A 15,186-nucleotide genomic window follows, 5' to 3' on the forward strand; every position below is an offset into this window, starting at 1 on the left:
GGGCATTCGATGCAGCACCTAGAGAGGTGGGTTTGTGACCAGCCATGAGGATGTGCCAGGAGCAGCAGGTAGATGCCAGGAGGCTGGTATTTGGCTATAATCGTAGATGCTACGGTTCATCCTGGGGAGCTCGTCTGAAGGCGTTGGCGCTGCAGCCAGTAGCAGCCAAAGGGAATATGAATGCAGTAGAGGTTGCTTTGCTGGTAGCTATGTCTCCTGGCTTAGTGGGGGATGGAGCAAAGCAGGAGCAGGCGAGCCTCAGCGAGCCCTCAGAGTCACTTCCACCGGGAAATGGTCACTGACGGCCAGGGCCTGGACACAAAAGGGAGAAATCACAGAGCCTAAGTTGTGGGGATGCTCAGCAGGCATCAGATACAGCTTGTCCATGACCTCGTGTCATGGCTCCTGTTGTCACATGAATCCTGGCAATTCCTGAGGTGCAGCAGGAGGCAGAATGGGCTAACGGACAGAGCATGTGTCTAGATCTGTTCCGTGCCCTGATACCGACTCATTGCATGGCCTTGGGCAAATCACCCAACCACTCCATGCCTCAGTGTCCCCAACTGTACAATGGGGATAACGCTGACCATCCCTATCACCGGGGTCTGCCAGGGTGAGTCAATTAATATTAATGAGGTGGTCTGAGATCCTCCTATGCAAGGTGACTCATTGTCAAACGCAGGGTTCCCGTTAGCTCCCTGCCTTTGGGAAGGAGAGCTCCCTAGGGGTCTGCATGGTTTTAGATGAGCTCCCAGGCGGTATTTCCATCAGGAGTGTGAGTGCAAACCAGGGGAAGCCCGGCCTGCGCTCATCCCATGGACATCGAGGCCAGCGGCACACGTTGAACAGGAGGCCAATGCCAGAATGAGCCAAGGCTCCCCCAGCTCCTCCCTCAAGCTCAGAGCCCTTTACAGAGGGGAAACTGAGGCACAGAGCAGCGAGGCGAACTGGCCGTGCAATTCAAGCCTAAGGTTTAACCCTCTCCTGCCCTGCGCCTTGGGGAGTCATTCAGACTGGTGCAAAGAATGTGTAAAATGCTCCTAGCCTGAGCTGGCCTGGAGCGTGTTACCATCACTTCACACAGCCACTCTAACCAACCACACAAGGGGAAAGTCCTGGGTTATCAGGCCCTCGGCCTCTCGACGCCCCTTCCTGCGCCCTAGCCACTGGGCCACGCTGCCTACACAGTGCCCCCAAGAGCGTTGCCTCCTTCATGCAGTCTACACGCATGCAAAACACAGCCACAGTCCCCAGGGGAGATGGCCTCCTGAGGCACTGAATGGTTCTGTGCAGCGAGCCCCCTGAGTGATGCCTGAGTGGTGGCATCCAATCACGTAAGAGCACAGGACGCATGAGCTGCAGTGGACGGCACTGTCGAGGGGAGAGCCAAGACCTCAGTGTAATTTACCCTCTAATTCCCCAGCGCTGTGAAAGGAGCAGCCGGAGTCTCCTCTCTCACCTACACCCAGATGTGCCAACTTCTATTTTTCTCAAGGGGTGCTCCATCCCCGCTCTGCCCTGAAGCCCTGCCCCAATTCCATCCCTTCCCTCAAGGTCCCGCCTTCACTTCACCTCTTCCCGCCCCCGCCCCGAGGCCCCCACCCACCTGCCACTCGCTGCTCTCCACTCTCCCCCAAGACCCTCCACCAGCCACCAAACGGCTGTTTGGCTGCACCGCCTATCAGCTGTTTGGTGGCATCTCCATCAGCTGTTTGGCAGTGCCCTGGATTAGTTGATTGGGTACACCGCCGAACAGCTGTGGCTGGTGGGTGCTGAGCACCCACTATTTTTTTTCCATGGGTGTTCAAGCCCCGGAGCACCCATGGAGTCAGCACCTATGGTTATACCAGTGGACAGCTGGTCTGCCAAGAACAATGGTTACCCCAGGGAGAAAGCAGGATCAGGCCCGGGGTTTTAACCCACGGCAGGGGCTAACTGCAGGTGTGGGGATATTCTACACAATATCCATAAGAAAACAGCCACTAGCAAGCACTGGCGGGGCGGAGCGAGCTGTACAGCATAGAGCCAACAGGACTCTCCAAGTGTAAATGCTGTGTCCTGGCCAGGAGGCGATGTAACAATGTCTAGGGCCCGTCATCCTGCCCTTTGGGAAGTCAGTGACAGCCAAGTGTGTGGGAAAGGCTGCCCTGCAGATCCTGCACTCTTACTCTGCCCCAGCACTCACTCTGCACAAGGTGTGGGAAAATGGAGAATCAGGCCTGTAGGGTCTCCAGCCTCGTCTACACCCACAAACGGTACCCCTTTTGCCCCCTAGTGTGGATGGAGTTAGACTGGTCTAAAGGTGCTTACCCCGGGATAGCTCTTCCCATCTGGGAAGGGGAACAAGCTATCCAGCTCCTTTATATTGGTATAACTGCATCCACACGAGTTCCTGCCCCTGTAACTATAGCAGTACCCCCAAACCCACACAGTTACAGCAGGACAACACCTGTGTGTAGAACAGGCCTTAGTGTAGCTGAGCTGGACTAGCCTTTAACTCTGGGAGACTCCCTGCAAAGCTTGATGCAGTGATCTCTCAGCTTGGCCCCAGTCCTGACCAGCTGTCGTTGTCCCCTGGCTAGCTAGCAGCTATTGTCTCTGCTCACAGCTAGCTGCTCTGAGAGCACACAGGCAGGTTGTCCGCTTCACTTACATCCTTGAGCTGCAGGTGGAAAGTCTCCTGGAAGTTGTTGACCTTGGCGGATTTGTCCACCGTACAGTGCTGCAGCTCAGAGCCACTCACCACGATCCTGTGACACGCCACAAGGGGCTAGGGTTAAACACTGCAGGGAATGCCCTCGCCCACCCCAGAGCCAGGCTGGAGCCCAGGGCCAACGATGGCAGCGCTGCTGGTGGGGTTCCTCACCAGCTTCCCTAAGTAGTGGAGCCAGGGAGAGTGCTGGGGGGAGCTGACAGGGTGGCTTGGTTTGTGCAGTCCTGGGGGGAAAATCCCTCTCCCCAGCAGCTAGACCCCCTGGGGCTCTCAGCCAGCTCCATCTGGTGTGGAAGCTGAGCTCAGTGGAGGCAGGTGACAGCTGAACGTGGGGCCAAGTTCCAGCAGCACCTGATTCCAGAACCTTCTGGAGAGAGCCGGGCTTCCTATCGCACCCGAGTGTGTGGGGAGCACACGCCCACAGCACAGCACAGGGCAATCAGGGTTAATGAGTGTCCTGGCTGGGCTACACACAGTCTCTCTGCAGTCTGTGCCAGAGGCTGTGGTTTTCCGCAGCTGAAGGGGTCTCTGAGTATTCCCAGATGTGGTCTATGAGTGATGACCTTCTGTGCTAGGGCACTGCCCACCTGTCGTCCTCTCCTTGCCCCTTTTCATCCCCTCCCTGTCATTTGCTGTCCCCAGGGCTGGCACTGGCTGCATTAGGCTGTCTCTTGGGGCTGCTGTCATTCCTATCTCTGATGCGCCGTGGTGCTCACGTGGTACCCTCCTGCCAGGTGACTGCATTGCTGAGGGGCCGGCAGTCCCAGGGACCGAAACCCGCTACTGACTGGTAGAACAGGCACAGCCTGGGCAGAGGCAGCGCAGGCTCCCCCGACAGCCCACTGCCCACCTGCCTCAGCACCAGCCCAACCCCCAAGGGCTGATGGGGAGCCCACAGACCATGGAGCCCTGTGCTTCTCCGTACAGCTACCAGGCACAGGCCCAGTAGCGGCACTGGGGATGATCAGCAGCAGCTCTCCTCACCGGTCGTAGGCGCAGTCTGTGTACGACACGGTGGTGTCTGCACTGTCCGGGATGAGCCACTGGAAGGCGTCGCTGGTGCGCAGGCGGATGGAAGGCCAGTCCTGCGGCCCGACGTAGGAGCAGTCGGCATTGAAGTCTCCCAGGAAGAGGATGTTCTGCCAAGGAAGTGCCAGGTCAGTGAGGGGGGCCCAGCCAGGCAAGAACCTCACGCACAGCAGCCTCCCTGAGCCCTTCGCTCTGGAGTGTCCCGGGCAGCCCTGCCAGTGCCACAAGCTGAGGTCTCGCTGGCTAATCACTGCTCTCCTTGGCTATGGCTGTCTTTGTGGCTAAGGCAGGGGCAGGAGCTGACACATGGTGGTCTGGGGGTCTGTCACTCCCTCTGGCCATTCTGCTGGTGTCTTCTCTGGGGCTGGGGTCATGAGGCTTTCCTTGTGCTCAGATACACCATGAGGTCCTGGCACCACAATGACCTGGGCCAGGGGGGCTGATGCTTCATCTGCAGAGCAGGGGCAGCACAGGCAGGGCCCCCCACGCCTCCTGCTGATGTACCCAGCCCTGCCCTGGAGAGAGCAGCTCTAAGGAGGGAGCGCAGTGCAGGTGCCCAGGCTCTGGTGCCAAGACCACCCCTAGGGTGACATGCTGTGTGCACCTCCCTGGCTCAATGTCATCAGGGAACAGCTGGCTTCAGTCACCACTGCCCTGGACCCGATGCCAGCAGGTGAAAGGGCCTACAGCCCATTCCTGATTGCTCGAGCCTTCGGCACACTGGGACTGTGCTGTCCAGGCTGAGCGGCAGAACCCCTCCATTTAGCTGGAAGTGGGTCCGAGATCCTCATTCGCCATCCGTGTGATGAAGGGTGGAGACCCTGGCAGGGAAGCGGGAAGGAACCCGCATCTCCCCACCCTTGGGCACTCTGCGGCGAGGGTCCCAGAGGGGTTGTGTGGCTCTGAGGCCTATGGGCCTAGGGCTGAAGGGGTTGGGGGCAGTGCAGATGGGCCTCTCTGCTCCACAGCTTTGTTCAACACAGATCAGTGTGTGGATATGGACGAAGGGAGATTCGCTTCCCCAGAGGCAAACCCCGCTGGTTAGCTCCTGGCTGTTCCCTCTGACCATTCCTGGTAACCTACACTGGCCCAGGCAGACAGAGCAGCTCTGCACAGGAAGTCGGGGGTCGGCATAAGTAATAGACTAGCCAGGACCTTCCACAGCCAAGTCAGCTGATGTCCCATCCTGGCAGCAGCAGCCTTACCCGAGACAAGCAGGGGAGGGAATGCCAGTGAATTCATTCACACGGCAGGCACTGGGTTTGCATGCAGATACATCTGCTTACGTCAGTCCCCCACTTGTTGATGACATCTAAGTAGACATCATAGAGGGCGTCGATCTCTGCCACAGCCTCGCTGGGGGCCGTATGCAAGGGCACCAGCACGAATTCCGGCACCTCTGCCAAAGACACAAGTTACACAGCCAGCCATTTTCCATGCGCACACGGAGCCGTCACCCATCCTCCCTGCTGTCTCTCTCTCACACACATCTGGGACTGTTCCACCCTGGGGTTCCCAAGACCATGCTCTCCGTATGGACACTTCCACTCCCACTCAGAATCAGGCAGGACTGGGATTTGAACCAGGATCTCCTATTACTTGTGCTTACTCTATTGTCACTTGGCAGTTCCCACAGTGCTCGCAGCTCCAGTTGGCCGTGCTGGCCTCTCTGGGTCCCTCTGCACTTGTGTACTGCCCTCCTGGGTCAGTGCCACCCATAAAGCTGCCCCTGGTTGGCTTTGTGCCAAAGCAGCAGCCGTCAAAGGAAGCTGCAGAGCAGCTGAGCAGGGGGTTAGTTGCCAGCAAAGCCTCTGGGCTGGGCTCCCGCTGGCCAGGACTGTCACTGCTTCTCCCCGGCTGCTCTGAGGAGTTCAGGCCCCATGAGAACGGCTGCCGTGGGGTTTGTATGTCAGTGCACAGCCACCCTTTTCCTCCCTCAGCCCCGTGACCAACCATACCCCAAGGAGCAATGGGATTGCGGGCTGGCAGAGGGGCAGGTATACTCACAGCCCGGTGAACCCCCACGACCCCAAAGCTGAGCTCTGGGTCCCAACTGCACCTGGCTTTACAATGAGCTGAACTGATCCCCTGCCACTGACCCCCAGCTCAAGGGATGCAAACGCCACCCCCCAACCTGCCAGACACTGGGATTCAGGTTCAGTGTCCAAGATCAGCCCCCTGCAGGGGCGTATGCCGTGAAACAGCCCCAGGCACGCACTCCGCAAGCCAGCATCCAGACCCACACCCATTGGGGACTGCAGGTCTTGAACCCTGGTCCATAGGGCGCTTCAGCACCAGTAAGCGCCAACCCGCCACCCACTGACCTGCTAACCGGTGTCCGAGTAGGAGCTGAACTCCGCCAGAGAACCTCAGTCCTCCAGCTGGCAGAACACGGGGGGTCCTCACTGCTTCACTGCAACTGTATAAACCCAGCACAGGAACAGGAAGATGCCTATGCTGCCAGGATCTCCCTGCTCAGGGCTGCTTCCCCTGGCATATCTGCTTCTGCTACCTGCTAATGAGCTCCTGGTAACCTGGCCCTGTCTGACCCCAGACCTTGGTTTGCCCTCTGGCCTGTTCTGGACGCTGACCTCCTGGTATCAGACTGGCCCTGACTCCCAATGCTTGCTCCAACCACTAGGTCGGGCTGCCCACATACCAGTCAGAATAACTCCCCAGGCCCGGACCCAACTCCACGTTCCCCCTATTGGATCTAGGCCTGTCCTGAGTTGAAGCATCATTCCCAAAGACTTTGCCGAACTCTCCATGGTAACGTTCCTTGTTCCCTGGTGGGAGGGATCAGCGTGTGGGGGAGCAGGGGTTTCTCTAGCTAGATGCAGGATGGCCTGGGGTGCTGCTGCTCCCAGTGCCATGGGGCAGAGAGATCCCTGGGCCTCGCTTACCTGTGTAGGGGGAGGAGAACTTCACAATGAAGGGCTCCCTGCTGAAGGTGTCGCTCCCAAAGGGCTCACAGCCATCATCGTAGCAGTAACTGTCCACCACCGACACCACACCCGTCCTGCCGGGAGGAGAGATGGAATGACCACACGCAGTCAGGTGGCTCCACTCTGGGGTGGGCCCTGGTGCACCCAGGGTAGGATGGCCAGGTGTCCGGTTTTCTATCCGAAAGTCCAGTCAAAAAGGGGACCTGACAGAGTCCGGTCAGATCTACTGACCAGACACCTAATGTCCGGTTACTGTAGGCTGGATAGGAGCCAAGTCATCACCCACACCAGCCCCTATATAGCCAGGGCTACCTCCTACCTGCATCAGGTGGCTGCAGCTCCAAGCACCAGCAAAGCAAGTGAGTCCCTCCTGAGCCGGTTAGAGGGGTTGGAGGGGAAAAGCAGCAAGCAACAGGAGGGAGGGTGGAAGAAGAGTGGACAGGGGCAGGGTGTCAGCGGGAAGAGGCGTGGCAGGGGTGGGGCCTTGGGGAAGAGGCATGGCAGAGGTGGGGCCTCAGGGGAAGGGGTGGGGCAGGGTCTGGCCTCAGGGGAAGGGGCAGGGTTGGGGAGGTTCCGGTTTTTAAATGTTACCAAATTGGCAACCCTAGCCCAGGGACCTGCATGCAGAGAGCAGCAGTGGTTGGGCAGGAGGCGCTGTGGCTGTTTGCTGGATCCTTACCGGTAGATGAAGAGGTACTGCTCCTTGTAAGTGCTCTGGCCCAGGGGCTCGCTGATCACATAGCTGTATGGCTGCAGAGAAGCCCTAGAGTGGGGGTGGCAGAAAAGCTGGCAGTGAGGTCCGTGCCGGAGCAGGGAGGGCTGTGCACACGTCCAGCACATCTCCCTGCTCCTGCACCACCTCCCACCAGTCCCATCCCACCCCGCCGATCTCCCAGCCAGCGTAGGTAGGAGTAACCCTGCCTGCTTTACGGCTGAGACGTCTCCCTCCATGCAGGCCCCTTGCCACTCTGTTCCGGGAAGCCAGGCTTGGGGGGGAGGGGAGGGTGTCTCAGGGAGCATCATTCTCATGGGGCCCCTTCAATATGTAGACTGGCTTGACATGAGTAATTGGACGTGGGTGAGGCCTCATTTCTTGGGAGACAGGATTAGGGAGGTAAGTGGAGCAGCAGGGTGGAACCAGATTGTCTGTGGTGGCTAAGATAAGGGGGGACCCTCAGGGAACCGCTGACAATGAATAGATAACAATGGGTCAGCGAAGCCTGGAAGGTGAGCCGAGGCAAAGAGAAAGTTGTGCATGCACAGTGCATGTTGTACAGGGATTGGGTCCTGCAAAGGGAGCACGCCCATCCCCCAACCAGTGCTTCAATGGCATGTGTACCTGTCTATAAAAACAGAGGGTTGCTGGGTCACTTTGGATGGGTGGTACTGGTATGCCTGATCCTCACCCCTTCCACTTGAGTCTGATCAACTCAGCGTAGCTTCGCTGCAGGCCCAATGAAGAGACCTGAGTGATGGGAGTGGAGTCGAACTGAGTTCTTGGGAAGCCGAGTGGAAGAGGTCTTGTGGGAACCCCTCTGCCACAGAGGTGCTGAGCGCCTGTGACCCCCGCCACATCAGGGACATCTGCAGGTGGCCTCAGCTCTCATACCACCAACCAGAATCAGACCTCGCTGGTGTCATGTTACCCCTGGCCTGAGGCTGTCTGTTCCCTCTGCACTTCCCAAGCCCATTCCATCCCTCTCCGCCCCTTTGACAGGCTTCTCCTGAGGGGTTGGTGGTCCCTGTCCCTTGTCACCAATTCACATCTATATGGTAGGGCCCAGTTCTGACCTCACACCGGTTTCACACTGGATGGCCTCCACTGGCTGTAATGGAGTTACCCTCATTTATACCTGGGTACATGAGATCAGAATCAGTGTATACAGTCACTTTGCACTGGTGTAAACGGCAGCACAGCAGGAGAGCCCCAGGCCCCACAATTTTTGTCTGCCCTGTCAGCAAACACCCAATGTATTTTCGTAAGTAACCATTGGAATGTGGGGGGAGGGGGAGGGGCATCTCCTGTGATCTTCCTTCCCTGTTTCCTCTGGGCTCAGCTTGTCACCGCATCGCACAGGCAGTGTCACGTGTGTGTCACACCTTGCCCCTCATGCACTACACCCCCCTCCTTTGGTGAGGCCATTCTCTCTTGCAAAGTGGGTGGCGTGGCACGTAGGGCTGCTGGCTGCCTCTGGGAGGCCCCCTGCACATTACAAAATGGGGGCGGTTGGCAAAAATCTACCCTGAGCGCATTTGGTCAGAAGCCTGGGTAGCATTGGAGTCAGTGGTGTAAACTAGAGCAGCCACGAAGATGCTGTAATCCCAGGGGAAAGCTGCCATCCAGGGATCCCGCTCAATCCCAGCTTCTAGCCATGACCTGCTCAGTGTCTGCACCTTGCTGATGTCCTCAGTGAGTTCTGTGCTCCTCTGTTTGTGCTGTCTTTTGTATACAAGATTATTGCCCTGAAATATGCCACCCTGGTACCACTGTACCCCATGTCGTGCTCGCTTTGTGAGAATGGCGGCGTGTGGCGCCAGGCAGGGATGCCCAGGTCCCTTCACATGTGTGTGTCTTTCAGTGGTGAAAAGCTCCAGAGACCCATGAGGGTGTTTGCGATGGGGCATTCGCCCCATACTGGCCAATAAGGAGAGGGGCTGTGAGGAGTGACCAATCAGGGACGGGCAGGCCCATATAAAAGAGCCGCAGAGCAGATCAGGGTCAGTATTGACTGGAATTTGAGGAGGGAGAAGTGTGTCTGGAGGTGGCTGCAACCCGGTAGCACACGGGGGGGCAAACTTTTTGGCCCGAGGGCCACATCAGTATTGTGAAACTCTATGGAGGGCCGGATAGGGAAGGCTGTGCCTCCCCAAAGGGCCTGGCCCCCGCCCCCTGTCCACCTCCTCCCACTTCCTGCCCCCTGACTGCCCCCCTCAGAAGCCCTGACCCATCCAACCCCCCCTGCTCCTTGTCCCCTAACCGCCCCCCTGGAACCCCACCTCCTATCCAATCCATCCTGCTGCCTGTCCCCTGACTGCCCTGACCCCTGCCCACACCCTTGACAGGCCCCCCGGGACTCCCATGCCTATCCAACCCCCCTGTTCCCAATCCCCTGACTGCCCCCCAGAATCTCCTGCCCCTTATCCAACCCCCCTGCTGCCTGCCCCCTTACCATGCCACTCAGAGCAACAGGTGTTCGCAGCCCCACCGTCTGGCCGGAGCCAGCCATGCCACCCACGCTGCCTGGCAGGAAAGGCAGGCCAGAGTGCTGGCGGCCCACTGAGGCTGTGGAGGAGGGGGTTCAGCGCGGGAGGGGCCGGGGGCTATCCTCCCTGGCCAGGAGCTCAGGGGCTGGGTGTAGTTTGCCAACCTCTGCTGTAGCACCTTGGACACAGCAGTGCAGGCAGGAACCTGGGGAGAAGAGAAGGAGCTCCGGATGGGCTGCTGAGGAAGGGGCTGTGGCCATGGGGAAGTGGCCCAGGGAAATGCAGTGATAGTAGAGGCAAAGGAATGCAGTAGGTGACTGCGGTTTGGAGGGTCCCTGGGCTGGGACCCAGAGCAGTGGGTGGGCCTGGGTCCCTCCACTCGCCACTGGGGAAGTGGCAGAACTATTGAGGAGGTAAACCTCCCCCGGAAGCACGGAACCCAGATAGTGACATGGCCCGAGGGCTGAGCCACGAAGAGGATGCTGCGGTACCTGATGCTGCAAGAGGGGTTGCAGGTGGACTGCGGCTGAAGTGGTGGGGTGGGTGCAGACCATGGATGGGGGTGTTGGCCTCGAGCTAATCCCCAGAGTGACCAGGAGGAGGTGCCAGACCAGCGGTGAGCGATGCGCCCTGTGACACTGTCACTGAGTCAGTTATGCCAGAGCCACCTGCAGAGCCCCAGCTCCAGCACTCCCTTCATCTAAACTGCTGTGGGCAGCCGCTGAACCTTCCCCGTATGGCTGGCTGGGTGCTGCACTCGAAGGAGCCTCGTTTATATCTGCTCTAAAACACTCCAGACCACAGCAAGGTTTTAGGCTCCTCCCCTTCTTCCTCCCCCCCTTCCATGTAGGTTTGGAAAACACCTGTTGAGCTGATCCATCAGTCTCTGGACGGCACTCAGGTCAGAATCACGGACCTCCTGCACCACAGTGATGTCGTACGTCTGCAAGATCTGGGGGAAACACAAAGCGCCGTGCTGTGAAGCCGAGCCTGGAGCAGGCTGCATGTGCAGTGCCTAACACCCCTCACCTTTTCCCCCAGCTTCCCTTAGACATGCACAAACGCTGGGAAAATCGCTGAGAACACCCAGCAAAATCCCAGGCTGCAGCCAGCCACCAGAAGGGTGGTGTCCCCAGGGCCGACATGCCCCTTCACCCACCAGCTGAGCCAGGCATTTACCTATCTTCTGCTGCAGTGCACGAGCTGGGGGGAAGGAGCTGAGCCCTGGGGTGACTTAGATGGGGAAACAGAGGAGAACATGAGGAAATGGCAGCTTTCAGACTGAAGCTGTTCCAGAAGGGTTCAAAAATCAGCCAGCAGGATCCCAACACAGCAGTGATTGCACAGGATGAGTTTCACTGCCATGGGGAATGCCAGCCAGGCTGCCAGGGTTACCCTCTGTCTGTCTCTGAAAACACTGTGGAATCTGAAAAAAGAAAAGGAGGACTTGTGGCACCTGAATCTGAAGTAGTGATAGATAGATAGATAGATAGATCTAGATCAGGGGTCGGCCACCTTTCAGAAGCGGTGTGCCGAGTCTTCATTTATTCACTCTAATTTAAGGTTTCGCGTGCCAGTAATACATTTTAACATTTTTAGAAGGTCTCGTTCTATAAGTCTATAATATATAACTAAACTATTGTTGTATGTAAAGTAAATAAGGTTTTTAAAATGTTTAAGAAGCTTCATTTAAAATTAAATTAAAATGCAGAGCCCCCCGGACCGGTGGCCAGGACCCGGGCAGTGTGAGCGCCACTGAAAATCAGCTTGCGTGCTGCCTTTGGCACGTGGGCCATAGGTTGCCTACCCTTGATCTAGATAATGGTCCATCTAGCCCAGTATCCTTGTGCCAGATGCTTCAGAGGGAATGAACAGAACAGGGTAATTATTGAGTGATCCATCCCAGTTTCTGGCAGTCATCAGCCACATGGTCTCCTATAACACTGAGAAGTGAAACCAAGGTCCCAGATAGATAGATATGTAAGCAGGGGAATGGTCCCGCTATTGTGGGGAACTTTCCTGGCTTATACACTACCCCGGTGAAATGGGCTAGCGAAAGGCTCTGAGTCCTCGCTCCCACTTCCTTTACCCAGAGGCCTGCCTGACCTCAAGGGCTCCCCTCCCACTCTCCTGGGTGTCAGAGTCCTCGTAACCCCAATAAGGCTGGGCCCAGGATTCCTGGGGGTCTCGACCCCCAACCTTGTTGTGGTCACTTAGGGCAGGGGCTAGGATGTCCCCACTCCGGGGTGCTCTCTCTGCACTGGATGCTTCACTGATCATTACATATAGTTCAAAGCAAATACAGTTTATTAAACAGCCATCAATTTTAAAAAATAAGGAAAAAATGGGACAGGTTAGAGGAAAACACATCACCCCACTCTGTGGCACGGGGACATCACAACCAGTGTCCCTGGAATGTCAGGGAAGTTCAGTCTGTTCCTCACAAGTCCCAGGCCACCTGCTCAGGCCCTGGCTGTGCTGCAGGGATGCTGCGGGTCGGACACTTGCTCTGGCAGTGGCCACACGCCCTCAGGCTTTAGGTGGCAGAGCCCTTCCCCCCAGCGTCACCCCCCCACCGCCCTGTCGGGGTTACGATCCCCCTCCCAGTGCAGCCTGCAAGGGGCATCTTGGCTGGGGGCGTCTCCCTGTGCTGGCCCCGCTGCCCAGGGTCCTCCTTGCTCTCCCCAGCTGCTCACCGCACCCAGCTCTGGACTGCTCCAGCCCCAGCTCAGCTCCAGCTCCACTCTGCCTCAGCTCCAACTTCAGCTCCACTTTGCCTCAGCACGGCTGCTGCTGCTCTGCCTCCAGCTCCCTGGGCTGCTTCTCTGGACCCTCTGGCTCTGATCGTTGCAGCTCTTCCCCCAGCACAGGCTGCTCTGTGGGCTGCTTCTGTGACTCTGCTCCCAGCACTGACCTGCTTCCTGGGCTGCTTTTCTGGTCCCTCTGGATCTGGCCCAGCTCTGCTCCCTGGCTGAGCTTGAGCCCCTGCTTTTTCCTTAGCTCGGCCCCACTCTGTCTGACCCAGGCAATTCCAGCTTACATGGAGGACGGGACTCCCCTGGCCTCCTGACTCCCTGATTAGCCTGCCTGCCCTGGCAGTCAGGCTGACCTGGAGCATTGGCCTCTCCCCATTGTTCCTGGTGTCTGTTAGTCTCAGGGTCTTGATTTCCCATCGACTGTTCCCAGTTCTTTTGGTACTGGGAGTGAGCCAACCAAAACACCCGCACTGAGTTTTAATCAGGGGACAACAGTCCCATTACAGATAGATAGATCGATCTATTTATCTATTTAGGACCTTGGTTTCACTTATCAGTGTTATAGGGGACCGTGTGGCTGATGACTGCCAGAAACTGGGATGGATCACTCAATAATTATCCTGTTCTGTTCATTCCCTCTGAAGCATCTGGCACCAGCTGCTGTTGGAAGAGATTGACCATTAGTCTGATCCAGTGTGGCCATTCCTTTGTTCTGATAGACCATCTATGCCCATACATAACCATCCATTGATCTATCATCTCCTCACTTAGACCTTGGTTTTGCTTCTCAGTGTTATAGGGCACAGTGTGGCTGGAAAGTGTCTCCCTCCAGGGGTTCCTGGGCAGGGTTCAGATAGGCTGTCTCCACTTGTAACCAAGAGATCTAGGGCATAAGCAACATGGAGGAGGAGTCACACCAACCAGCTTTACCATCTCTAAGCCAATCCTGCTGGAGTAAGCAGAGAAACAACCCAGCACTTGGCCCTTCATCACTTCCCTTTCAGTTGGGTTTCTAAGTAGCCTTCGGCCCAAGTGAGAGCATACTTTCCAGGCCCACAGAAAACACACTTCTGAGAGCCCCTGGGCCAGCTGTTTGATGGAGTCTAGGGCACCCCCAGCTCTCAAGAACTGCTGGTATGTGGGAACTCCCCCATACTCACATTCAAGATGATGCCTGCGATGGTTTCATTGGACAGCTTGCTGTCTCCAAAAGTCTTGATGTTGAAAGCGCAGATTCTCAGGGCAGCGGCTGTGTGCAGCAGGTAGGCCAGGGATAGCAAGGCCAGCGCCGGCCTCATGGCCCCCATCCTGCAGGGAGGAAGGGAAGCAAAGTCCCAAGGGATCAGCAGAGGTTAGTTACAGTAAGAACTGCCTCGCCTGCCCCCAGTCACTGTGCCATGCAGCGATGTTACTCTGGCACAGGTAACAATCTTGAAAGCAGCCCCTGAGATCCCCCTTCCTCAGAGTTTGCCCTCATTGACATTCGCCCTTGAGACTCCCTGGATTCATCTTCCCAATGTCACTCCGCCCGAGAGAAAGGCTCGATTGTTTGGCAGAGGGATGGGGGCGGAGTGCAGGCTGATGCTGCAGGATCCTTCCCTGAGGCTGCTCATACTTCCGTGCAGTTCTCAGTTTACCTGTGCCACTGGATTAACACAGGGCCATTCCCTGAGAATCCTACACAGGTGAAATGCCCACTGAAATTCATGGAGCCAATCCTGATGCACCGACTCCAGTAAACCCAGCCATACCCCCCAGCACCCTATGCCAACACGTCACTTCCACCTGCACAGCTGTCAGGGGAATGATTCCCCATGCTCCCATTGAAATATCTCACACGCTCATTCAAAGGTCATAAGAGAGCTCCCGCCCCATGCACCCTTCCGTCCGGACAATTGTGTGGTACCTTCAGTAGAAGATCACCACTGTTTTGCCACCACCTTGTGCTGGCCCTTTGTTTGGTATCCCAAGACACTAGATGGTACACGTGGTTCTTACACATAAAGGGTGAAGTCTTGGCTCCATTGAATCAATGGGAATTTTGCTATTGACTTCAATGGGGCTAGGATTTCACCCAAGGGGTTTGTAAATATAAGAGAAATGCTACGTGCCCTTTTCTGCCCTCTTTATTCAGGCCATGCCTAGGCTACGGGTGCTACAATGGCACAGCTACAGTGCTGCAGCTGTGCTACTGTAGTGGAGCTGCTTCCTACAGCGACGGAAGGGGGTTTTCCATCACTGTAGGAAATCCACCTCTCTGCGCAGCAGTAGCTAGGGTAACGGAAGAAGTCTTCTGTTGTCCTAGCCATGTGTACACCGGGGATTGGGTCATCGTAGCTGCAGCACTCAGGGGTGTGAATTTCACACCCCACCCCACCCCCACCCCCTTCTGAGTGCTGTAGCTATACCGACCTAACTTTTCAGTACAAAACTTCCACTGCAGTAAGGAGGTCAGGATCAGGGCTTATAGGGAAGTACTATAATTCAGAGAACATATATCTCCTCAACGACTGTTAATTGACTGGTTTACCCCTGCTGA

The 15,186-nt window shown here is 56.9% G+C and overlaps 1 protein-coding gene across 1 annotated transcript; it reads right to left on the minus strand.

Annotated features, from left to right (window-relative positions):
- Positions 1-215: 215 nt before the first annotated feature.
- Positions 216-13,954, minus strand: LOC141994440 (deoxyribonuclease-1-like). The gene is made up of 8 exons (XM_074964664.1): positions 13,808-13,954; positions 10,755-10,843; positions 7,367-7,450; positions 6,646-6,761; positions 5,029-5,141; positions 3,698-3,852; positions 2,654-2,750; positions 216-312 (listed from the first exon to the last, which is right to left on the minus strand). The coding sequence occupies exons 1-8, from the start codon at positions 13,952-13,954 to the stop codon at positions 259-261; spliced, it is 855 nt and encodes a 284-aa protein (XP_074820765.1). The 3' UTR covers positions 216-258.
- Positions 13,955-15,186: the final 1,232 nt, after the last annotated feature.

The sequence above is a fragment of the Natator depressus genome, chromosome 10, assembly GCF_965152275.1.
Source record: "Natator depressus isolate rNatDep1 chromosome 10, rNatDep2.hap1, whole genome shotgun sequence".
Lineage (NCBI taxonomy): Eukaryota > Metazoa > Chordata > Testudines > Cheloniidae > Natator > Natator depressus.

What these genes read in the sequence shown, in the direction of transcription:
- LOC141994440 (XM_074964664.1), bottom strand. Translation starts at nt 13,954, where the DNA reads ATGGGGGCCATGAGGCCGGCGCTGGCCTTGCTATCCCTGGCCTACCTG. An exon ending in TCGCAGGCATCATCTTGAAT is followed by an intron (nt 10,844 to 13,807) that starts GTGAGTATGGGG and finishes TGTTTCCCCCAG; the next exon opens with ATCTTGCAGACGTACGACAT. An exon ending in TCCACCTGCAGCTCAAGGAT is followed by an intron (nt 313 to 2,653) that starts GTAAGTGAAGCG and finishes TTTTGTGTCCAG; the next exon opens with GCCCTGGCCGTCAGTGACCA.